This window comes from Anastrepha ludens, chromosome X, assembly GCF_028408465.1.
Source record: "Anastrepha ludens isolate Willacy chromosome X, idAnaLude1.1, whole genome shotgun sequence".
In the NCBI taxonomy this organism is placed as follows: Eukaryota; Metazoa; Arthropoda; class Insecta; order Diptera; family Tephritidae; genus Anastrepha; species Anastrepha ludens.
In genome coordinates this window covers 56,305,238-56,330,691 of record NC_071503.1, presented here as the reverse complement: position 1 = coordinate 56,330,691, position 25,454 = coordinate 56,305,238, and the positions used below count along the sequence as shown (strand labels likewise).

Below are 25,454 nucleotides of genomic sequence, written 5' to 3'. Positions count from 1 at the left end.
GCAAAGTGGAAAAATATGATAGACGCATTGGAGAAGCGGTTCAAAATACCCCAACACCTGATGAAGATGATCCGCAGCTACCTCAAAGACCGCGTACTCATCTACGGCACAAGAAAAGGACAACGGACAAAAATAATAACCTCTGGCGCGGCCCAAGGGTTCATACTAGGCCTCGATCTCTGGAACGTCAGTTATGACGGCATCCTCACCATCGACATGCCCGACGATTGCTACCTAGTAGGATACGCTGACGTTGTCGCAGCAGTAATTGCCGCACGGGATGTAGACGCAGCAAGGCGGAAACTTACACACACGATAACAAGAATCAAAACATGGCTCGATTCGCAAGACCTTAGCTTAGCTCCGGAAAAAACAGAACTGATTCTATTCACGAGAGCGCACATACCTGTAGAAGTGGCAATGCCAGTCTACACAGAGAACAAAACAACCTCAAAAGTGGTGAAATATCTGGGCATCAAACTCGACAGCAAGCTGACATACTGGGCACAAATCCAGTACGCTGCTGAAAAATCCACCAAAACAATCTCAAGGCTATCAAGACTAATGGCAAACATCGGAGGACCCATCGCAAGCAGGCGGAAGCTGCTCATGGACGCGACGGTATCCATTTTACTATACGGATGTGAAGTATGGGCGGACACACTTAAAACTGAGTGTCGCCGCAAGATCCTGGCCAAGGCCCAAAGAACCGCCGCCCTCCGCGTTGCTTCAGCTTATCGCACGGTATCAGAAGCAGCAGTACTCATTATTAGCGGCACGATACCTATAGATCTGCTAGTGAGAGAGCGAAAAGAACTATGGAACTTTAAAAAGAGCGAGACAAACGCCATAGGAGACCACACACGCGCCCGCAACAAAACGAACGCAAAGCAGCAAAGTAGAGCACATACACTGCAAATATGGCAAGAGCATTGGGAGTCAGAGACGAAAGGCCGATGTACGAAGAGACTTATACCAAATCTAGACAAATGGTATAACAGACAGTTCGGCGAGGTAAACTATTATACTACACAGATGCTATCTGGACATGGATACTTTTACAAATACCTTAACAGAATAGGCAAGTCAGAAACCACTAAATGCATCTACGGAGATGCACTTATTGACGACGCAGATCACACTTTCTTCAAATGTGAGAGATGGAAACTAGATCGCAAAGCTGTCGAAGGCAGACTAGGCCCCTTAAGAGCTGACAACATCACTGATAAAATGATAGAAAGCGCAGAAAATTGGCAAATTATTCGCACGAATATAGAGCGAGTCCTACGTGCCCAAAAACTTGACATGGACAGAGACGCCAATATACCTGACTACAAGATAAGCCGACAACATGAAGCCCCGCAGATAGAGACACAAGAAGACGAGCCTGTAGCATGAATGCTGGCTACAAATATGGTGGACCCAGACGTGGGTGAATAGAATTGGTCCTTTTCATGGACACCGTTCTGGGCCATCCCGAAGTAATGCACAAAGCAGTTCCGGGAGGGGAAACTCCCCAGGAGAGGAGGAGGGACTGTTTTAGTGGCCACACCACACGACGCAGTAGACGACGGTCGCTGTAAGTGCGAAGGCATTTTGAACCCTACCTCACCCAATAAAAACAAAAAAAAAAAAATATAGCAATACACAAAATAAAGAATTATGGCAGTGCCTCAAAAGGGTTCTAAGATACCTTAAAGGTACTGTAGATTTAAAACTTATATATGTTAAGAATTTAAATTACAAAGACATGTTTATTGGTTATGTTGATTCTGATTGGGATGGAAGTGAGAGCGACAGGAGAAGCACAACTGGTTATTTGTTTAAGATGTTCGACTCCTCTCTAATTTGCTGGAATACAAAGAAACAAACGTCAGTTGCAGCTTCATCTACTGAAGCTGAGTATATGGCACTGTTTGAGGCAGTTAGAGAAGCCCTATGGTTGAGGTCTTTACTGAAAAGTATGAAAATCGAATTAGACAAAGCATTTAAAATATTCGAAGACAATCAGGGATTAATAAGCATAGCAAATAATCCCTCATGTCACAAAAAGATCAAAGCATATTGATATTAAATATCATTTTTCAAGGGAACAAATTGAAAATAAACTAATTACGATTGAGTATATGCCTACAGACAAATAACACGCTGATACATTGACCAAACCATTACCGGCTGCACGTTTTTCAGACTTGAGAAGCCAGATGGGACTTGCTGACAAAAGCGAAGATTAAAATTATATTTGAAATAAGTAAATGGTCTGATTGGGTTTTTTCTGGGTTTTTCCCAATCCTCGCAACAAATTTTAGACCATGATATTGTAACTCCCTAGAATCTAAGACTTGCTTCAATTACTATATTTTTTTTTATTTTTATTTTAAACTTTACCTATTGTAATAATCAATGTATTTTTGAGGAGGTGTGTTGAATTAATTCTTTTTTTTATTTCTCTTAAACTACATTAATAAGCAACACTGTGGGGTTAACGAACTGAAGCAAAAATACAATGATTAAAAAGAGAAGAAACTTTAAAACTTTATCTTTTGTTCTGTTTTTTTTATATATGAAACCTATCTATTGAATTTGAAGATATTCGGTTATTTTTCTTTCATTCCGTTTTATAGCGTATACGAAGCAACGTGCTATCCTACAGTAGAGAACTAAATAAAAATTAAATATTTAAAACAACAAAAATAGAGTGTCATTATTTGATGAAGCAACGTAATTCCCTATAATATATATTTGTACATTGAGCTTTGAAAATGTGCATATACATACATATGTATACATGTTACAAAAAACAAATTACAAAATAAAATTTTTATAAAAATAATAAATTATTCGCCAGGGTCACTTATAAATTTTACGATAACACAATATTTTCATAAATAGTTTGAATTATAAAATCTAAGTTATATGCTTGCTGGGTTACCGATTGCTTTATACATTTCTCTTCAACAATATTTCAGTACAAGACGCAAATACGGTCGTAAAAAACCTAATTTTTAATATTTTCATGGGGGTTCTATAGGGACCCTAGGAGGTTAGAACTTTCATCGTTATAATGGTGTGACCTTGCTCTTTCTATTGGTCACACCATTATAACGAATATCTCGTGGTAGTAATGGAAAGTTTAGCCATCTACTGTACTGATATTCCCTGTCGCTTTAATTACGTTTTTTATTATTAATTTTAATTTTTTTATATTTAATTTTATAGTACCACAAACATTTTTCCATTATAATTGACTGAGTTTTCTCTTGTTTCGTTTTATTAATTCCTTATAATACGTTCACATATAAGTAGATTATCTACTTTTTCGTGCTTAACTCCGTAATTAAAACGCGAGATTTCCCATACAAAATTTATCTAACAAAATCTTAGATTATAAAATAATCCTAGATAATAACTATACTTTTTGACATACAACGCTATGTTTTTTATGTAATAAATCATTATTCTTACGCGTATAACGAAAAACGTCAAATTAAAAACTAAATAAAGTGAGTTGCGGCAAAGAAAGGTATTATTAACTATGCATTCATATAACAGAAAAAAACGCATTTCCATAAACGCTTTGTCCACCTATTACTTATTATAATATGTAATATCGAATTTCGCATATGTATTGCTGCTATAATTTTTTTAAACCTCAGTAAACGTCTTTTACGGATTTCCTCCAACTGTTTATTATAAGCAGCCAATTGCGCAATTAAATTAGATAATCCTTCTCCTTCTAAATTAGTTGTCATTAATAATAATTAAACAAACCAAAAACACCGAAATATTCCACCAAAATAATTTCTATGAAGAAAAACTTTTCACAGCAGTATGGACAGTTGATTGTCAATTTTGAAGGTAATCTGCCATATGTGAACGGGTCGATTAATTTTATGGATTTATTGGTAATTATTGCATATGTGAACGTACTTTTAATATCGTTCCAATGATATAGCCCCTCTCAATGGGTCCTTTCCGACAGTTGCGGCAACGAATTCGACTGACAGCAACATAGATTATATGTATTTGAGTCGAAGGCACCACATACGGGCCGTCGTGTTTTTGCAGAAAATTAATTGGAGTTTAAATGAGTTGAGTACAATTCTAATGCACCCTTAATTTTTCGATAAAAGCTTGAAAGAGTAGAGGAAAGGCTAGTCTTATCCAAGTTATACTGCAAAATGAAATAGCGCCCCCCTCCTGAAGTTTTGGTCGCTCCCACCGTTTACGACTACTATAAATTCTGTTAAAACCCTCTTTCGCTTTAATAAGAATTAATTTTATAATATATTTCAAAACCAACTAAAACCTGTTTACACACCACGAAATATTTAGTTTGACGACAAGAACATCTGCTGCTTTTTTGTTTATTTGTGGCAATACATTCATTGTGGCACCACGGTACGTTTTTTACGGCATATCCGTCAAGTATGTTGCTGCAACGAGCACAAAAGTTCCATTGTTCCCATTAATTCGTTTTGCTCATTCACGGTATTACAAACATTTAGTACATTTTCGATACAATTAATAAACTGAACAGATTTACTTAGTAAAAAGTTTTATTAAAAAAGTTTCAATCAATAAATTATGTTTATAAGTGAATCTTACTTTCTTCAGCGTTTGTGTTAAGTAGAAGAAGCTTGTGTAATAGGGTATATCCAAACGTTTGCAATAAAATACAATAATAATATTAAATGTTAAGTTGTGGGGAAATCTGTAGTATAATGTAAAACGCTTTGAAATAAAGATTGTTACGGGGGGATAGAGGGGTTACACCCATCAGAAAACTAAAAACCGCACCCTCCGCAGGCTTTAAGTTTAAGTAATTTATTGTTGAAGATGTGTAAAAGTACGCTCACATATGCATTAACTACCAATTAATCTACCCGTTCACATACGGCAGATTACCTTCAAAATTGACAATCAGCTGTCAGTACTGTTCTGAAAAGTTTTTCTTCGTAAAAATTATTTAGGTGGAATATTTCACTGTGACGGTCAACGATATGAAGAAAGGAGAAGTAATAGCTAATTTAATAGCGCAATCGTCTACTAATAATAAATAGTTGGAGGAACTCCGTTAACGACGTTTACCGAGGTTTCAAAATTATGGCAGGATACGCATTCGAAATTGGATATTATATTTTATAATAAGTAATAAGAGGAAAAAACGTTTATGGACATACGCTTTTTTCGGTAAAATGAATCCATAATTAATAATATATAACAAAAATGTTATAAGAGTTCTTTCATTTAGTTTTTATTTTGATGTTTCTCCTCACGTTCGTAATAATAATTATCAATAACACAGCGTTGTATTTCAAAAACTATCTCAGATTTTGGGAGAGAAATTTTGAATGGGAAATCTGGCCTTTTTATTACGGATTGGGAGTTAAGAACCAAAAAGTAGATCATCTACTTATATGTGAACGTTTTATAATTTAACGAGAATTTGGTGAGGCACCTAGGCACCTGAAATAAGACAGAAGTTCGTATGCAGAGACGTTCACTGTTTGTTGGATGTAAATCTGCAGTATTTTATGCTTTAGTTTAGAACTGAAAACACTTTCCGAAATATAAATAATCAATTTGAATTTTACAGGGCCGTCGACTAAAAGGGTTTTTGCAAATTTGTAAAATTTTTGCATTTAATTTTCATTGAAATATTTGGAATACAAACGTAAAAATAAGTAAAAACACGCGAATGAGTGTATATTTTGTAAATTTTTAATGAAATGTAGAAAAATATATATTATAATGTGCTAAACTATAGTAAAGTTCCCGAGGACACTTTAAGGGAAAATAATTACCAAACTATTATTTCCATAAAAAATACTTTGCCTAAAATTTCCCATGCCACATTTTTCTAAACCCAACCCATATGTTTTAATTAATTGTTATTGATAATTTATAATTGATTTATAAATGAAAAAGCTGTGTGTAGAAATTTTTAATTAAGTCCACCTACTTTGACATCATAAGCAAACATTTTAGACGATAAAGGAAATCCATCACTTGATCTTTCTGTATGTTGTTACTAAATCTTTAATTTTTATTTACGTGGCAATGCCATGCGTATGCTCAATTTTGCGTTGGTAATCCCTAAGATATAGAGCACGCCAATTCACTCGTTACTCGCTTATTGTAGCTGCCATCTTTGTTCCGCCTTTTCGACGATATTTAACAAGCTTAGATCGTTTGCAGACAGTCCGGTTTTTATCAGGGTCTATGGTAAATTTAATTTTGGAGTGGTTGTATGTATTCTATATTCAAAAATATTTCCTAATGTTGCATTAGATTTTAAGAGGTGTGATAATATTATATATGTATATATAGAATAATATAGAGAGTGAAATATGTGCTTCGTCTAAGGATTTAAGCCAACTATTATAAAACTTGGATATTTGTGTGAAGTGAATTCAAACATGAATTGGGCGGCCACGAACATGCGATTGCAATAGAATTCTTTGAACTATTGACTGTTTTCGGGTATGTAGTTTGTTGTGGCTATTTGTGCCAGTAAAATATATAATCTGAATTATGAATTTATAAAATGTATTTACATATATAGAAATATATGTTTATGTTTATGTATTATATATATATATAAGACCATTTGTATATAAATCTATGTATATATATAAATAAACATATGGCCATTAAAATAGCTATCCCCAGGATCATACGGAAAATGCAAGCTTTTTAGATATATAACATATTGAATTAAGTGTGGTTTTTATATCATAAACTAATATAATAAATATATGTCATAATTCAAACATCTTTTAAAACTTAAACTAGTTGCAATAGGAACAAAAAAGGAATACTCTTATGGTCGTTAAAATGGGTACGAAATAGATACAATACAAAACGAACTTTGAGATTTTATCAAAAATGCTGTTTAAATTATCGAACTTTAATCAATCACTGTGTTTACAACGATTACCAATGATTGCATTTGATTTAACATAAATTGTTAATCCTACCATAGTTCTTTGGCTTTTTGCTATAAGCCTTTATTTTTGAATTTTTTCTTCTTTGACTTTATCCATAGATTTTGAATGAAGTTTAGGTCGAGTGAGTGGCTTATCCAATCTAAAACTTAACTATATTTTGTAAAAACCTTGTACGAATTGGTATTAAGAAATGTTTTGCCCCATTTTCGGGAAAACTTTAGTATAATGTATATCGCTTTGAAAAAAACGGTTAAAAGGGGGTGATAGAGGAGTGTATCCCCATCTTAAAACTGAAAACAGAACCTGCCGGAGGCTTATAGTTTTTAAGTAATTTAATGTTAAAGTTCTCTAATTTAGCGAAAAGTTGGTGTTGCCATACACCTGAAATGAAAACGAAGTTCGCACGCAGGGATGTTCAGTGGAAGGTTCATTGTAAAACTGCAGTATTTGTTGGTGTAATTTGAAGTTGAGAAATAATTTTGAAAATAAAAACATACAACTTATTTAAACTTAAAAACAATGATATTAAGCGTATCACAAAAAATAATAAATTAATTAAAATTAAATTAATTAACACAGTATTATTGCGTAGAACTCCTTATCGCGTGGGCGGCCTTCGGCCGCGCTTCACAAAAATAACCCTCATTAGTCCAACTCCGGCTACGCAATCCAGAGTACTTTTGCATAGAACTTTTTTTCGCGTGGGCGGCCTTCGGCCGCGCTTAAAAAAAATAACCCTCATCAGTCCAACTCCGGCTACGCAATCCACAGTACTTTTGCGTAGAACTTCTTTTCGCGTGGGCGGCCTTCGGCCGCGCAAAAAAAAAATAACCCTCATTAGTCCAACTCCGGCTACGCAATCCACAGTATTTTTTCATAGAACTCCTTTTCGGGTGGGCGGCCTTCGGCCGCGCTTCAAAAAAATAACCCTCATCAGTTCAACTCCGGCTACGCAATCCACAGTACTTTTGCATAGAACTCCTTTTCGCGTGGGCGGCCTTCGGCCGCGCTCAAAAAAATATCCCTCATCAGTCCAACTCCGGCTACGCAATCCACAGTACTTTTGCGTAGAACTCCTTTTCGCGTGGGCGGCCTTCGGCCGCGGTTCAAAAAAATAACCCTCATCAGTCCAACTCGGTTACGCAATCCCCAGTATTTTTGCGTAAAACTCCTTTCCGTGTTAAAACCATAAGGAGGCACAATAACCCCCATCCCCATCATTAACACTAAACTCAAGTACTTAATTTTTGTTTTCATTTGCAACACCCCACTGTTGTCATTCCAAACTTCTTCTTATTCGCGTTTAAAATTGGAAAGTGATTGCATGGGCAAATGAATTTGCATTTAATTTTAATAGAAATAATTAGAATATTAGCATATTTGGTGAATTTTAGTGAAATGTTAAAAAATATAGAGTGTAATGTGGCAAATTATAGTGAAGCTCCCGAGGGCATTTTGAATGCAAATAATTAAAAAATTATTATTTCCCGAATAATTTAAAGTTATAAAGAGTGTTCCTTACACTAACATCTCCACCAAGTTTCATTAAAAACAACATTATAGTTTGCCAAAAAGACCAAATATACATTGTTCTAAATTCCAGCCCCATTTTCTTGTGTAAAACGCGGCTGGAATTTAGAACAATGCCTATTTTGGAATTTCTGGCAAACTATAATGTTTTTTTTAATGAAACTTGGTGGAGATGTTAGTGAGGTGTTAAGGAACACTCTTTATAACTTTAAATTAATCGGGAAATAATAATAATTTTTTAATTATTTACATTCAAAATGCCCTTGGGAACATCAGTATAATTTGCCACATTACACTCTATATTTTTTAACATTTCACTATAAATCACCAAGTATACACTCACACGCGTGTTTTTACCGATTTTTATGCTAATATTCTAATTATATCTATTAAAATTAAATGCAAATACATTTGCCTATGCAATCACATTCCAATTTTAAGCGCGAATAAGAAGAAGATTGGAATGCCAACAGTATGGTGTTGCCGGATGCCTGCAAATGAAAACAAAAAATAAGTACTTGAGTTTAGTGTTAATGATGGGAATGGGGGTTATTGTGCCTGCTTACTACATACACGCATATGACGTTTTAATTTTGGGTTCAATGGTTTTAACACGGAAAGGAGTTTTACGCAAAAATATTGTGCATTGCGTAGCCGTAGTTGGACTGATGAGGGTTATTTTTTGAAGCGCGGCCGAAGGCCGCCCACCCGAAAAGGAGTTCTACGCAAAAATACTGTGGATTGCGTAGCCGGAGTTGGACTGATGAGGGTTATTTTTTTGAAGTGCGGCCGAAGGCCGCCCACGCGAAAAGGAGTTCTACGCAAAAATACTGTGGATTGCGTAGCCGGAGTTGGACTGATGAGGGTTATTTTTTTTTGCGCGGCCGAAGGCCGCCCACGCCAAAAGAAGTTCTACGCAAAAATACTGTGGATTGCGTAGCCGGAGTTGGACTGATGAGGGTTATTTTTTTGAAGCGCGGCCGAAGGCCGCCCACGCGAAAAGGAGTTCTACGCAAAAATACTGTGGATTGCGTAGCCGGAGTTGGACTGATGAGGGTTATTTTTTTAAAGCGCGGCCGAAGGCCGCCCACGCGAAAAGAAGTTCTACGCAAAAATGCTGTGGATTGCGTAGCCGGAGTTGGACTGATGAGGGTTATTTTTTTGAAGCGCGGCCGAAGGCCGCCTACGCGATAAAGAGTTCCACGCAAAAATACTGTGTTAATTAATTTAATTTAATTTTAATTACTTTATTATTTTTTGTGATACGCTTAATATCATTGTTTTTAAGTTTAAATGAGTTGTATGTTCTTATTTTCAAATTTATTTCTCAACTTTAAATTACAGCAAAAAATACTGCAGTTTTACAATGAACCTTCCACTGAACATCCCTGCGTGCGAACTTCGTTTTCATTTCAGGTGTATGGCAACACCAACTTTTCGCTAAATTATAGAACTTTAACATTAAATTACTTAAAAACTATAAGCCTCCGGCAGGTTCTGTTTTCAGTTTTAAGATGGGGATACACCCCTCTATCAATCCCTTTTTACCGTTTTTTCCAAAGCGATAGGCATTATACTAAATTCTTGCCTAAAACGCCCCTGAAGTGTTATATTCTCCTCAGGAAATGCTTAAATCACTTCCTGAAGTATTTCCTTGTAAATAAATTCGTTGTTGTAGTTGTAGCAGCATAAACATTCCCCATGCATATACAGGGAATGCTGTTGGAATGACAGTCCTTGACCGGATAAAATCCGGGTCGTTCCGGTTACGTAGAGCCGACTGTCATGGGAAAGTTTTTAGTGTCCATTTTATTGGTTATAAGGTGAATATGTCCGACTCCATGTCCATCTTAAAACTGAAAACCGCTCCCTTCGGACGCTTGTAGTTTTTAACTAATTTGTTGTTAAAGTCCTGTAATTCAACGAGAATTTGGTGGTGCCAGGCGCCTGAAATAAAAACGAAGTTCACATGCAGAGACGTTCAGTGGAAGGTTGTTCTGCAGTATTTTTTGCTTAAGTTTAGAGTTGAGAAACACTTCAAGAATATAAACATTCAATTTGAAGTTTAGAGCAGCGTCGACTAGAAGGGTTTCACATTCCCATCACAGTCGGTTCTACGTTACCGGAATGACTCGAGTTTTTTCCCGACCAAGGGCTGCCGCCCCAGTAAACAAGCCCTGTCTAGTGTACCTTATCCCACCGCCAATCTTTCGTCACAGGAGCAATCCATTGCAGCACGTTTGCTCCAAATACTTCTCTTCAAGGCTGGCGTCGAACCCAACCCCGGACCAGAAGTATTTTACTGCTGCATCTGCCACAAACGGCTCCACCTCGGTTAGGTGTAATAAGTGCAACGTTTGGTGCCATCTTAAGACCTGCTCTGGCCTTAAGTCTCACAAAAAGTGGTCCAGAAGGTATGTGGCCACGTATTGCTCCCGCCCGCAGGCGGCCCCTGCCTCAGCGGCGATACTGCCCTCAGTGCCGGCACGTCAAACTGCCGCCAGCAACACAACTCCCTCACTGACCCACAACCCTCTTGATCCTACCCCAGTGCGGGGACAAACCAGCAGCTCTTGGGTCCCTGCACAGTCTGCTCCGTGTGTCAGACCGTAGTTCCCCGGAACTTCACAACTGTCCAAAGCAATTTTTGCAGTGGCTGGTGCCATTTTCGAAGGTGCTCCGGCCTGCACACCACCCGTGAGTGGACACGCGACTTCGTTGCCCCCTGCTGCAGAGCTCTGCACCCGCAACCGCCCCCAGTGGCGCGGCTGCCAGTCAACGTCAGACCACAACAAGTTTTGCCGAACGCACAGCAGAACCAACGTAGACAACACCACGCATCCCTCACCCCCCGAGTTACGATTACACTCCCGCGAAGCTTCAAGCTATTACAACTGAACTGCAACGGTCTCACGAGCAAGATTGACGATATAGTCGACTTCATGAGCCGGTATGGCATCAAGATAGCTGCGGTGCAAGAGACAAAACTGCACGCTAGCTCCCCCCTGATTACCAGGGACGGCTACAACGTGCATAGAAAGAACCGCGAGCGAGACAACGGTGGTGGCCTAGCGTTCATAGTCCACCATACAGTGCAGTATCGTCTCATCGATGAAGGCATCGACCGTAGGGACAGCACCTTAGAATGTCAAGGTATAGCTGTCCGGTCAGGCGATGCCGACCTCGAAATTTATAATATCTATATACCCCCTGTCACCTGCTGCTCGGCAGGATATCTCCCTGATATTGGTGCGCTCATCAGGGGAGAAAACCAATTGGTAGTAGGTGGCTTTAACGCGCATCACGAGCTTTGGCATTCAAGCCTGCCAAATGATCGTAGGGGACAGTATTGGCAGAGCAGATAGACGATTCGACATTCAGCACTGTAAACGACGACGCCCCCACTAGGGTAGTGGCCGATTGCAGCAGCTCGCCTTACATCACAATTGCTAGCGCAGGTCTGATAAATAGCATAACCTGGCGACCTATGCTATCGCTTGCATCAGACCTTTTTCCCATTATCATCTCGATCGAGAAACCTGCCGACTTTGTTTCCGCGGATCACCGGTCATACATCAACTTCAACAAAGCTGATTGGACCAGATTCGCGGAATTTACTGAGGACATCTTCTCATCTCCCATTCCCACCGATGTGCGTGCAGGCGAACGCACATTCCGCAAGGTGATCACAACCGCCACGGCTCGCTTCATACTCGCTGGACGGATCCGGGACGTATGTTCCAATTTCCCAGCTGAAGCAGCTGTTCTGGCGAACGAACGTGATCGCCCACGCCAAGCCGATCCCGGGGATGCTCGAATAAAGGACCTCCATTCGGAGATCCGGCAACTGGTAACCCGACATAAGCGGACCAAATGGGAAGAGCATTTGAAGTCCTGCAACTTCACCTCTTGTATGAGCAAGCTCTGGTCCACCGTAAGGTCCTTGTCGAGCCCGACGAAACACAACGACAAGGTGGATATCACCTTCAATGGTCGTACTTCGTCGGATCCGAAGAGATGCACAAGCTAGTTTAGCCGGCAATTTATACTGCATCCTCCGGCCGACAGATCCAAACGTTGTGCTACCAGACGGTTGCACAAACTGACATACAACAATGCACCGCTTGCTTTCTCCAGCGACGAGGTTCAGGGGGCCATCATTTCCACGACAGTCAGTTCTACGTTACCGAAACTACCCGGATTTATATCCGGCCAAGTACTGTCACTCCAGCAGCATTCACCGTATGTAAGTATGGGGAATGTTTATGTTGCTACAACAACAACAACAACCATAAGGGGGCCATCAAACTCATGAAACCATCTAAAGCCATTGGCCCTCACGGACTAAACATGCTGATGTTGAAAAAGGTGGATCCATTGGGAGTCTATGGCCACTCTCATCAGTCCTGATAAGTGGAAATTAGGGAGAGTGGTCCCACTACTGAAGCCTGGGAAACCCGCCAACCAAGGGGAGTCTTATCGTCCGATAACTCTCCTTTCCCCAGTAATGAAGACGCTTGAAGCCCTTCTACGCCCACTCCTTACAGAACACCTGACTCCAGCCTCACATCAGCATGGTTTCCGAAGAGTGCACAGCACCACCACGGCACTCACCGCCATAAACACCCAGGTAAGCTGTGGACTAAAACAAAACCGCCCCTGCGAGAGGACTGTCCTAGTAGCGTTGGATCTACAAAAGGCTTTCGATACAGTCAGCCATGCCACGCTACTAGATGACATTTTACAGTCGACACTCCCGCCAGGGCTGAAGAGGTGGACCGCGAAGCAGCCAGCTTAGCAAACGAGCGTGACCACCTACGCCAGGCCGATCCCGGGGATCCCCGCATAAGGGATCTCAATTTGGAGATCCGGCAACTGGTAAATCAACATAAGCGGACCAAATGGGTTGAGCACCTGAAATCTCATCATCCCTGACAAGTGGAAAGCAGGGAGAGTGGTCCCACTACTGAAACCTGGGAAACCCGCCAACCAAGGGGAATCTTATCGTCCGATAACTCTCCTTTCCCCAGTAGTGAAGACACTTGAAGCCCTCCTACTCCCACTCTTCACGAAACACCTGACCCCAGCCCCACATCAGCACGGATTCCGACGAGTGCATAGCACCACCACTGCACTCACCGCCATAAACGCTCAGATAAACCGCGGGCTTAACCAAAACCGGCCCTGCTACTAGTCAGTCAGCCTTTCCACGCTACTAGATGATATTTATCAGTCGACACTCCCGCCAGGGCTGAAGAGGTGGTCCGCAAACTACCTTAGCGGTCGGCACTCGTCAGTGATTTTTCGAGATCAAACATCAAAGCAGAGGAAGATTAAGCAAGGTGTACCGCAGGGTGGTATCCTTTCACACTTGCTTTTTAATTTCTATATTTCGAAACTCCCCCAGCCACCAGAGTGAGTCTCACTGGTCTCATACGCCGACCACTGTACGACAATGGCGTCTTGAAAAAATAACCGTCTTCAGTCCAACTCGGGCTACGCTATCCACAGTATTTTTTGGACCTCAATTACGAGATACGGCAACTGGTAACCCAACATGAGCGGAACAAATGGGAGGAGCATTTGAAGTCCTGCAGCTTCACCTCTGTTGTGAGCAAGCTCTGATCCACCAAGGGGAGTCTAATCGCTCGATAATTCTCCTTTCCTCAGTAGTGAAGACTCTTGAGGCCCTTCTACTCCCACTCTTTGCGACACACCTGCCCCAGCCTCACACTAGCATGGTTTCCGAAGAGTGCACAGCACCACCACGGCACTCACCGTCATTAATACCAAGGTAAACCGTGACCTCACCTAAAACCGCCCCTGCGAGAGGACTGTCCTAGAAGCGTTGGATCTAAAAAAAGCTTTCGATACAGTCAGCCACGCCACGCTACTAGATGACATTTTACAGTCGACACTCCCGCCGGGGCTGAAGGGGTGGACCGCGAAATACCTGACTGGTCGTTATTCGCGGTGTTGTTTTGAGACCAAACGTCTAAACAGAAGAACATAAAGCAAAGTGTACCGCCGGGTGGTGTCCTTTCACCCTAGCTTTTCAATTTTTATATTTCGAAACTCCCCAGCAACCAGAGGGAGTCTCCCTGGTCTCATACGCCTACGACTGCACGATAATGGCGTCGGGCAATGACATTGATGGCCTATGCTCTAAGGTAAACGTGTACCTCGCCAGCCTTTCTCGCTTCTTCACTGCGAGGAATTTACAACTCTCCCCCACTAAATCCACGGCGACCCTTTTCACCACCTGGGCAAAGGAGGTCAAGCTACAACTCAAGGTGAAAGTCGATGATACACAAATTCCGACGATTAACAACCCCAATATAATGGGAGCTACCTTTGACAGCTTGCTCTTCCCAGCGCATACAACCGCGACAGGATGTCTTTGGATGCCACCAATACAACACTTACATGATGAGGCCCTTATATTTCCTGTTAAGGAGCATAACAAATTGCTCAGTAAGCAGTTTCTGCTAAGGTGTTACTGCAGGCCTCACCCATGCAGACACCTGCTCGAGCCTGAGCCACCTCCGAGGCACATCAGAAGGCATTTCCTCAACTACGCGGACGAGATCTTAGACAAAACAAACAGCCAGCTACTGGATCGGACAGTGTACACACAGGGCATAAACGACATTCATCGGGAGACTCTCACTACCTTCTTAAGCTCCCGACCCCCGAATGCCGTTATCGGAGTCCAACCACCACCAACCGCAGACGAAGAGCTCCAACTTCCCCGAGCGTCTCGCGTAACCTGGGCACAATTACGTTCTGGATATTGTAGCAGGTTAAACTTCTACTTATCCAGAATTGACCCCGACATATGTTCGGCAGGTGAAGATACTCCGCACGACACTAACCACCTCTTCAAATGCCCCATTAAACCCACTCATCTAACACCCCTCTCTCTCAGATGAGCCAGACGAAGACGACCGGTGATATACCCTACACTGACCGGGCTTGTATTATTGCTACAACAACAACAACTTCATTTTTGTTCATTTCCAGGCATGCGGCAACACTACACTGTGGTCAGTTCCTATGAATTGTTATTCTCGTTTAAAATTGGAAAGTGATGATATTGGTGAATCCATTTAATTAAATTTTCATTGAAATATTTCGAATACAAGTTTAAAAATAAGTAAAAGCATGCGTGTGAGTGTATATTTTATGAATGTAAGTGAATTTTAGAAAAATATATATTATAAAGCGTCAAACTATAGTGAAGCTCCCGAGGGCACTTTTGCAGACATATAATAACAAAATTATTATTTCCGGAGTAATTGGGTATTACTCGTATAAAGGCTGTCCCACTCCCTAAAATCTCCACCAAGTTTCATTTAGTAAGTCATTATTCTTTGCCTAAAGTTTCTCATTTTACATTATACCAAATCGTCCCGGCGGCGCTTCAAAAATATAGGTAGGTAGGTAGGTGGAATGGTTGATGTGCCAGTCTGGCACTCCTCAAGTAGCACTGAAGCGCCGTTTTGATACCATTATGAGACCTCCAACAGGCAGATATCTACAGCCAGCCAGAGCTGTTGATATAATGGATAAGATTGATGGGATTTAGGTTGGCGCATTGGCCTAGGCTGTCGAAGAAAGGAGCACCCAGTGACCTTAGTCGTCTAGCTGCCAAACCTGGACATTTACAGAGAAAGTGCTCTACAGTCTCCTTCTCTGAAAGGTCCACACAGCTTCTGCAATTGAGGTTATATGATAACCCTAGCTTTTCCGCATGTATGCCGATCGTCCAGTGACCGGTAACACAGCTACGAGTTTGGAAATTGAATGGCGAGGAGTCCAAAGGACTTTCTGGGTCCTTCGTATATTATACTGTGGCCAACGGGTTTTCGAAACAGCACATGAAGAAATGGAGCTCCATCGAAAATATAACCCCCAGGAGTTCACCACCGGCTACGCTGTCCACAGCATTTCTCAACTTTTTCCTGCATTCAATTTTACTTTCGTTAATTCATATAAGGAGTTTTTAAAGCTGAATCAATGCAGCATGTATATTTAAACGATCTTCAACCGTTTCCGCACCTGTTATGACTTCATCAATACAAAATCCTCCTTCTTCATTACGCCTTTAAATGAGAAAATCAGTAAAACGGAATGACGGAAAGCTTTGTTTGCTTTCAAATCTTTATTTAAAAGTGAGTAAGGGTTTATATTGTAATTTTGTGCATGAATGCGTTTTCTGTGTAAATTTTCATTAAATAAAAACTGTGAATAAAAAATGGCGAAGTGTGCTTACTAAACTGAACGTCAGCTTTGATCCAGATAATGCCGGACGCAGCTTGAAATGAAAAGTTTTGTATGTTCGTATCACTTTTTCACGCACGTATATGTATATATACGTATATGGTGTGTATGAAATGATACGTTTCCCTACCTTACACATTAATTTTTCACTCACCAATGACTCGGACTTTTCTCGAAGAGCAACAAACAAAAACAACCACTAGGTAAGTCTCATCGTGTCATTATACATGATGGTGCCGAATTCGGTCGTTTTGTTGCAACTAGTTTTGGCCGCGATGATATCGAGCATCATTCAACTGTTGGAAAGTGAATAAAGACTGCGACTTGCTTCCACCTAACCACCAGCTACCACTAAGTTTACGTTCCCACGACAGTCGGTTCTACGTAACCGGAACGACCCGGATTTATATCCGGTCAAGGACTGTCACTTCAGCAGCATTCCTCGTATATGCACGGGGAATGTTTATGCTGCTACAACAACAACAACAACAACTAAGTCTAACATTACACTGTTCACTAGAGGGGGCTAGTTTACTGCAGGGATGTGTCCTTTCACCCTTGCTGTTCAACTTCTACATCGCGGAGCGCCCCCAACCACCAGAGCGAGTCTCCCTGCTCTCATACGCTGACGACTGCACGATAATAGCGTCGGGCAATGACATCGATGGCCTTTGCTCCAAAGTGAACAACTATCTCACGGACCTTTCTCTCTTTTTCACTACGAGGAATCTTCAACTTTCCCCCACTAAGTCTACGGCGACCCTCTTTACCACCTGGACAAAGAGGTCAAACAACACCTCAAGGTAAAAGTCGATAACACACCAATTCCGACGGTAAACAATCCCAAAATTTTGGGTGAAACCGTCGACAGTTTGCACAGTTTTGCGCACTCAACTGCAATTGCCACTAAAGTTCAAAATCGCAACAAGGTCCTGAAATCGCTTGCCGGCAGCACTTGGGGCAAAGGCAGGCGAGGTAGGCGTTTACCGTGGCGCACAAGCCATCAATGTCATTGCCCGAGGCCATTATTGCGCAGTCGTCGGTGTAGGAGACCAGAGAGACTCCCTCTGGTGACTAGGGGAGTTTCGAGACATAGAAGTTAAAAAGCAAGGGTGAAAAGACACCACCTTGTGGAACTCCTTGCTTTAATGTTCCCACGACAGTCGGTTCTACGTATCCGGAACGACCCGGATTTGTATCCGGTCAAGGACTGTCACTTCAGCAGCATTCCTCGTATATGCACGAGAAATGTTTATGCTGCTACAACAACAACAACTTCTTGCTTTATTTTCCTCTGTTTCAAGATTTGGTCTCGAAATAGCACAGACGAGTGACGAACACTCAAGTAGTTCGCGGTCTACCTCTTCAGCCCTGGCGGGAGTGCTGACTGTAAAATACCATCTAATAGTGTGGAGTGGCTGACAGTGTCGAAAGCGGTTTTTAGGTCCAACGCTACTAGGACAGTCCTCTCACAGGGGCGGTTTTAGATGAGGCCGCGGTTTACCTGGGTGTTAATGACGGTGAGTGCCGTGGTGGTGCTATGCACTCTTCGGAAATCATGCTGGTGTGAGGCTGGGGTCAGGTGTTTCGTGTATAGTGTGAGTAGGAGGGCTTCAAGAGTCTTCACTACTGGGGATCGGAGAGTTATCGGCCGATAAGAATCCCCTTGGTTGGCGGGTTTCCCAGGTTTCAGTAGTGGGACCACTCTCTCCGATTTCCGCCGATTTCCGTTTGTCAGCAATTATGAGAGAGTCCGTGAACATATTGAAAACCTTTGTGAGGTACTCTACTCCAAATGGACCCAGCTTTTTTAGCATCAGCGTATTTAGTCCTTCAGGGCAAATGGCATCGTTCGTCAGTTTGTGCAGCCGCAATATGAATTACCGGCTCAAGTAGCGCATCTCTTCGCGTCCGACGAAGTGCAACCATTGAAGGTGATGGGCACCTTGTCGCTGTGCTTAGTCGGGTTCGACAGAGACCTAACGGGGGACCAGAGCTTACTCACACCAGTGGTGAAGTTGCAGGTTTTCAGTTGCTCAACCCATTTGGTCCGTTTGTGTTGATTTACCAGTCGGCGGATCTCCAAATTGAGATCCCTTATGCGGGGATCGCCGGGATCGGCCTGGCGTGGGTTGTCGTCAACCCGCTTGCGAGTTTGACTCACCAAGTTTAGTTCACAGTGTGTTCGGCAAATTCAACAAAAGACACTGCGGTATGTATGTACAAAAATTAACGTTAATTTACCTACAAGGCCGTGTTTACATACAGGGTTTGATTGAAAAGTAATGAGCCTTTTGGCTTATACAACTAATAATCTTCAAAATAGGGCCCTTGAGCGTCAATACACCGCTGGTAGCGGTCCTTCCACTGCAGGAAACATTTTTTAAACTCATCCGCCGGAATCGCGTTCAATTCGGCTGTCACAGTTTTTTGGATCGCCTCGATGGAGTCGAAACGCCTCCCCTTCAGCTTTCTTTTCAGGTACGGTAACAAGAAGAAGTCCGGAGGGGACAGGTCTGGGCTGTAGGGAGGGTGGGGAAGCACCGGAACCCCTATCGTGGCCAATGTAATTTGATCGAGTAACGTTGCTCCAAAGATCGCTGCATTTTCGCCACTGCAAAATCCTAACACACTTTTAAAACAGCTTTCACACGCGGAGCGATGCTGACTGCGACCGGTTTCTAATGGAAGGGGAACCGGTTTCTAATGGAAGGGGAAGGTCCAACGATCATTTTCCCCCACCAGCCGATTCGGTTGATCGCTTGGCAGACGCACCGCGCGGAAAGGCCCATTACTTTCCAATCAAACCCTGTATGTATGCATACGAACAAGAAACAATGAAATGCGAACTCTGCATTGACCGTTACCCATTGTGCGAACATGCACAAACTTGTATGTAGAATCGTGCATGCATAGAATTAGCGAAAAATCAAATACATAGAATATGTGAAATCGAAATAATCAGGAGCTCGCGTGAATCAACCCGATTTACCACCATCAACGTCCAGAACTGCAAATGTGGAGACGGCGCGGCACTTTAATCCACTAGAAGTGCGTAAGTTAGCTCGTCTGACCTCACCATCCGCTCTACATAAAAGCGTTCCACCTTGGCTCGACAACAGTCCCGACGAGATATATTGGGATCGCATATGAGAACGATGTCATCTATCTGCAGAGGGGTTCTTTGGCATCACTTAAGCCGGCGTGTTAATGTCGGAAGGTATTCCGCTATCCATCGTTTCCTAAAATTTTCCCTTAGTTGTCGAGCAAGACGCCACTGTTTTCGAAGAAAGCATGTATTTACCAGAACTTCGTTGGCAATCGGAGTTCGCTGTGTGTTGGCTTCACCCAGAAGGAAATCATTTGGAGTCAGCGGCTGCTCCTGATTGGCATGGATGGAAGGTGCGTCAACGGCCGAGAATTGACAATATTTTCCGCCTCGATTGGGAAGCAGTTGAGCGTGTGCTCCCGTGGCGACGTTTCCTTCAAACTGGGTCGTAGTACTTTCTTGACGTACTGCACCAATCGTTCCCAAGCGCCCCCCTCTACCGGGTTGAAAGGCGAGTCAAATATCCACTCTACGCCCCTTTGCGACAGTTCACTCTGCAGGCGATTGCAATCGAAGACTTCACAGAAGCGCTTTGCTTCCATGTCAGTACCGACCCATTATCGGACCTCATACGTACGGGACGCCGTGACGATTTATAAAGTTGCGCATTACGATTATACATGAGCCAGTGCTGCACAACCCTGACTGTCACGCGCGTAAATAACGCCACCCATCTTTTTTCGTTGGCGCGGCGAACAGTTACTGTTATCGGTTCAAAGTAATCAAGACCCGTATAGCATAAGGAGTTAGTCTATCAATCGGAAGAGGGCCCATCAATGGTGATACGGCTTGGATTTTTCTTAGGCGGCATATGGCGCAATTGGCGACTATACTGCGCAGCAAACTTCTGAGGTGACGAATCTCCCAAATAGAGGCTTCTAGATTTTGATGGTGCATTTTGACGTGGTAGTGCATGGCGATCAGATTTGACTTCGTCTATATAAGGCGAAAGGTGTATGAGCGAACTGGTGCGTGGCAGTGTGTGATCGCTTTTGATATGCTGAAACTCATCGGTGTATTCACCACGTTGAACGAGACGGCACAAACAAAGCTTTGCAGTCTCAACTTCTTTGGCAGTCAACCCATAGCATCGGTCTGGCGGTTTACGGCGGCGGCAAATGTCAATGAATGTCAGGACCCATGCTGTCGTTCTCACTAGTTTGCTGAATGTAGAGAATCGGATATAATCTAGAAACGTACAGCTTACGATTGCAAGGGCGAATTTAGGGCATAGTTCCTTGTCAGCTTCCTTATGATAATAGCATGTGGAGCTCTCTGTCGGCCAAGTCTGCTCTTCTCGTAATAAAAATGGTGGGCCGCAGGACCGACGGGCTGGTGAGCTGAAGTCGACAAAGTTATTAGCTCGAGTGGCCTTATCAGCGACATTGTTCTTGGTAGGCAGCCACCTTCAATTTGCAGTTGTATAGGGTTATTCAATAGGTGCGCTTCAACTTTTTTTTTTCCGATTGGTAGGTAGCCACCTTCAATTTGCAGTTGTATAGGGTTATTCAATAGGTGCGCTTCAACTTTTTTCCGATAGGGAGGGCGAACGACGCAATATTTTTTATTTTTCGCTTGTCATTTGTAAACTTCATTAGTATACATTTCATCATGGAACGCTACACACTTGAGCAACGATTGCACATCGTGCAAATTTTTTATGAAAATAATCGTTCTGTTGCTGCTACTTTAAGAGCATAACGGCCATTTTACGGTCCATTTAACAAGCCGTCCCGTTTTGGGGTTATGTGAAGTCATTGGTCTACAGTAACAAGCCGGTGACGATTTGTGAGCTCAGAGCCAATATTGAACGCGAAATTGCTGGAATTTCGGCCGATTTATGCAAAAGAGTGGTCGAAAATTGGGTTCAACGATTGGACTTCGTAAAACGTGCACGCGGTGGTCATGTAAAAGAAATCGAATTTCATACTTAAATAAATGTATATGTTCAAACTCGATAATAAAAAAAAATTAGTTAAAAAAGTTAAACCGTTTGTGTTTTATTCAAAAAAGTTCAAAAGTTGAAGCGCTCTTACTGAAAAACCCTATACTTGTGGCTAATATCTTGGCGATCCGATGTTGCACAAATGGTTTTTGAGGCCCATGTTCACTGCGAAGCCACTGGATCACTGTTTTGAAGTCACTCCAAATGACGCAGTCATCGATGCCCAATCAGTGCTCCTCCCGGAGGCAGCTCATCAAACGCGTATCCAATACGGCTGCCTGAAGCTCCAATCGAGGGACCGTCAATGACTTCATCGGCGCGCATTTAGTTTTTGCAGAGATAAATGCGACTTCCACCTCACCGGCGGCGTTAGTTGACCTTCAGTAGGCTACCGCGGCAAACGCATCCTCGCTGGCGTCGACGAAAACATGGAGCTGCAAAACTTGCAGTTTACCATTTCGATAATAGTATCGAGGGATGGCATATTCGGCGACCATAGGCCGTTGCTTACGCCATGCTGTGTTTACGTTGTTTGGCAGTGGCTCCTCCCACCGGATGTCATTCTTCCACACTTGCCACATAAGGATCTAAGCGCTCACTACAAAGTTGCTAAGAAAGCCCAGCGGGTCGAAGTTCGACATGATCACACTGAGAAGTTCGCGCTTCGTCGGACGGGGCCCTTCGTCCAAAACGCTGGGATCTACGTTGTTGAATTTCAGTTTGCACCCAAAGTTGCCGGTCGATGCCTGCCAAAATAAACAGAGAACTCTGTCCACTAGTACTCTTTCTTTATTTGCTATTTGACGAATATTCCCGTCACCACTAAGTGCTTCTGTCACTCTAAACGAGGTTGATGCGAAATTGCAAAGATCGAAACCGGCCATCTTATGTATTGCTTGAACTTGTTTCGTTATATCAACTGCTTCTTCCTCTGTGTCAAAGCTATCGACATAGTCATCGATATAATGGTAGTCCAGTATCGATTTCACGGCTCGGGTAGCACCACTGACTTTGTTACAATACTCTAACGCGTTGATCGTCTTCACATAGTAGGCGGCGCGAGGCGAACATGATGCTCCAAAGGTCATTACGCGCATCTCATATACCTCGGACTGTCTGGTAGGATCACCTTGGCGCCAACGAAATCATTGCGCACATCTGTAGTCACGTTGAACCAGCACCTGGTGGAACATCTCTTTAAAGCCACCACACGCGGCCGTTGCTCCTTCCCGAAAGTGGAATAGTACAGCAGGCAAAGACCGATACTTTTGTGGACCCTTCATGAGCTGTAAATTGAGGGGCACACCGTCCACCTCAGCAGCCGCGTCGAACACCATGGGTAACTTGCCTGGCTTGTTTGGATTCCTAACGGTAAAATGAGGTAAGTACCATGTCCTATTGTAAGTTAAAGCCTCTTCTTCTGGCGACAGCTTTCGTGTGTAGTCCTTCGTAACGTAAAAATTTATGATGCGCTTATATTCAGCGGCACAGCCTGTACCGCGCCTCATTTTCTTTTCAATACCCGCTAATCTTTTCAAAGCCATAAAAAAGCTGGCAGGTAGCTGTATGTCAGAACGCTTCCAGAGCAGACCAGTCTGGTACCTTCCTTCAACCCGGCATGTAGTACACTTCAAGATTCCGCGAGCACGGACATCAGCTTCATTCTCTATGATAGGCGCAGCTCGACCCCAAAGCTTTCCGTCTCGAAGTATTCAGCAACCATATTATGTAGAGATTGGTCAGTGTGGCAGTTAACGAATAAACATGATGGCATTGATGGATAAGAGTTCATTGTTGGCCCAAACACAACCCATCCTAGCTCAGTATTCGCGGCGAATGGCCCACACTTGTTTAGCTTCATTGTAGTTGACGGCAAACCAAGGTGGCAGTGGTCGAGTCCGATTAGCAGCTTTGGCTTGACTTGTGCGTATAGTTCAACTGCCAGCTTATTTAATTGTCTTTCATGGCAACGCAAATCGGCTTTACTTAGACTCTGAGAAGGCAGCTGCAAGTTTGAAACACCAAAAACCCTTCGTAACTTATGTCTCTTTTGCATACCGGTCCCACTCACGAGTAGACCTACCACCATGGCTGGCTCCTTAGCGGCATATCCTCCGAACCACTGTAGGTTCAAGTGTTCAGTCCGCCCTCATAACCTATTGACGAACCTTCATCACCTTCAGAGCGTACGTCTCAACGCGCTCCTTTGATCCCATAAAGCACGACCGGCAGACAATTTTTGACAGTTGTTTCATTTGTTTTCTTCTTTTGAGAGAGTTCTGAGTTATGTGCAGGTTTTTAATCAATCGGAAGATAAACGATGACAAACATCCGAACGCTGCTTGGGAAATGCACGACTATTTGTAGGTATACGAGTACTTTAAAATATTGTATATTAGTTATGGGACATGTTTAGGTTAAATTCTAATTTTTCCCCATTTCTAGATACTCACGGTATTTTTAAGTTAATTGTTTTATATATGAAATATTTTTAATTTAATTTTTTTTATTGATGTAAAAAAAATGTATATATTATATATAGTATGTTAAAAATTATTTATTATTCAACCAGTTCGCATTCTTCATTGAAGTATTTAAGAAACTGTTGACGAACGTTCTCCAGATGAGGTAAATATAATAAAATGCAACTGCAATAAAAGCCTGAGTGCAAGAACAGTTACAGTTAATGCACTGAAGAGAAAAACGCAGCAGTGAATAAGTCAGTGGCAAAAGGGGCGTAAAAGATGCGCACGACCGCTGGCGGGGGCAATGATTGTGCTCATTTTGTATAAATTTATATAAATTAAATTTAGATACACAAAAAAACTGAATTTGTGGCAGGATATATAAAAGGTCGCAATTTGTGTGTAGAGAACCTTTTAGCACTCTTTTAAGATTTTATGTTGAAAAATTACCCTTTAAATTACAATAAATAACTTCATAGAGCGAAAATAAAACACACAGCTGCGCAGTCCAGCTTTCAATAACAATATTCAAACCACACAATTGTGTTTTTCTTATCGAAACGCAAAACGCATTGAACAACCAGCTATGGTTGCACCCTTTCTGCTCCTCATATAATTTATTATCGCACAGATTGAAATTGGCTTGAGTTTCAGCCTGAATGACGCTGGGCCATTTGCCCATTGGTTCGGAGATTTTCGTACTTGCATCATAGATTCCCGCACCGACCTAAGTCCTCCCAGCTCCCATTCACCGCGGTCTGAAATTATGATTTCAAATCTACGGTTAACACATTTCGGAATTATATAATCTGTTAATGAACGAATTATATTCTGATCCGGTATCTCTGTTATAACGATTGTATGACCAAAATCAGGAAGATCTTTTCCAAGTAAGATTTAAATATTAAGGGGTTATACGCAGTTATGACTTTCAAAAAAATCGATTTTTTTTATTGCATTTTTGTAATGTACATATATTCAAAAGTATACGCACGAAATTTGAAGTATATCTAAGCAATACTTTCGGAGTTATACCTAAATATGTAGAGATGCCTCGGCACGTTTTAAGGTAGGTATTGAAACTTTAAACGTGTTTTTTTTTTCAAAACGGCATTTTTCAAGTCGGTGTACACGATATCTCGAAAACGGCTTGTTTGATCGGTCAACCA

General features: G+C 42.1%; 2 protein-coding genes across 11 annotated transcripts in view; both read left to right on the top strand.

Annotated features, from left to right (window-relative positions):
* The first annotated feature begins 6,119 nt into the window (after positions 1–6,119).
* Positions 6,120–25,454, top strand: part of LOC128869167 (host cell factor-like) — a 136,261-nt gene continuing 116,926 nt past the window's right edge. For 4 of the 10 annotated variants that reach the window (XM_054111668.1, XM_054111672.1, XM_054111667.1 and 1 more), the window contains exon 1: positions 6,121–6,486. The gene's annotated coding sequence lies outside the window, so the exon portion shown is untranslated. Of the gene's footprint in view, positions 6,487–25,454 lie in introns of all 10 variants that reach the window. The other 6 variants (XM_054111673.1, XM_054111670.1, XM_054111674.1 and 3 more) reach the window with 6 other exon arrangements.
* Positions 11,839–13,078, top strand: LOC128869170 (uncharacterized). The gene has a single exon (XM_054111679.1). The coding sequence runs from the start codon at positions 11,971–11,973 to the stop codon at positions 12,511–12,513; it is 543 nt and encodes a 180-aa protein (XP_053967654.1). The 5' UTR covers positions 11,839–11,970; the 3' UTR covers positions 12,514–13,078.

Excerpts from the sequence above, each read along its gene's own strand:
- LOC128869170 (XM_054111679.1), top strand. The coding sequence starts at position 11,971 with ATGCTATCGCTTGCATCAGACCTTTTTCCCATTATCATCTCGATCGAG.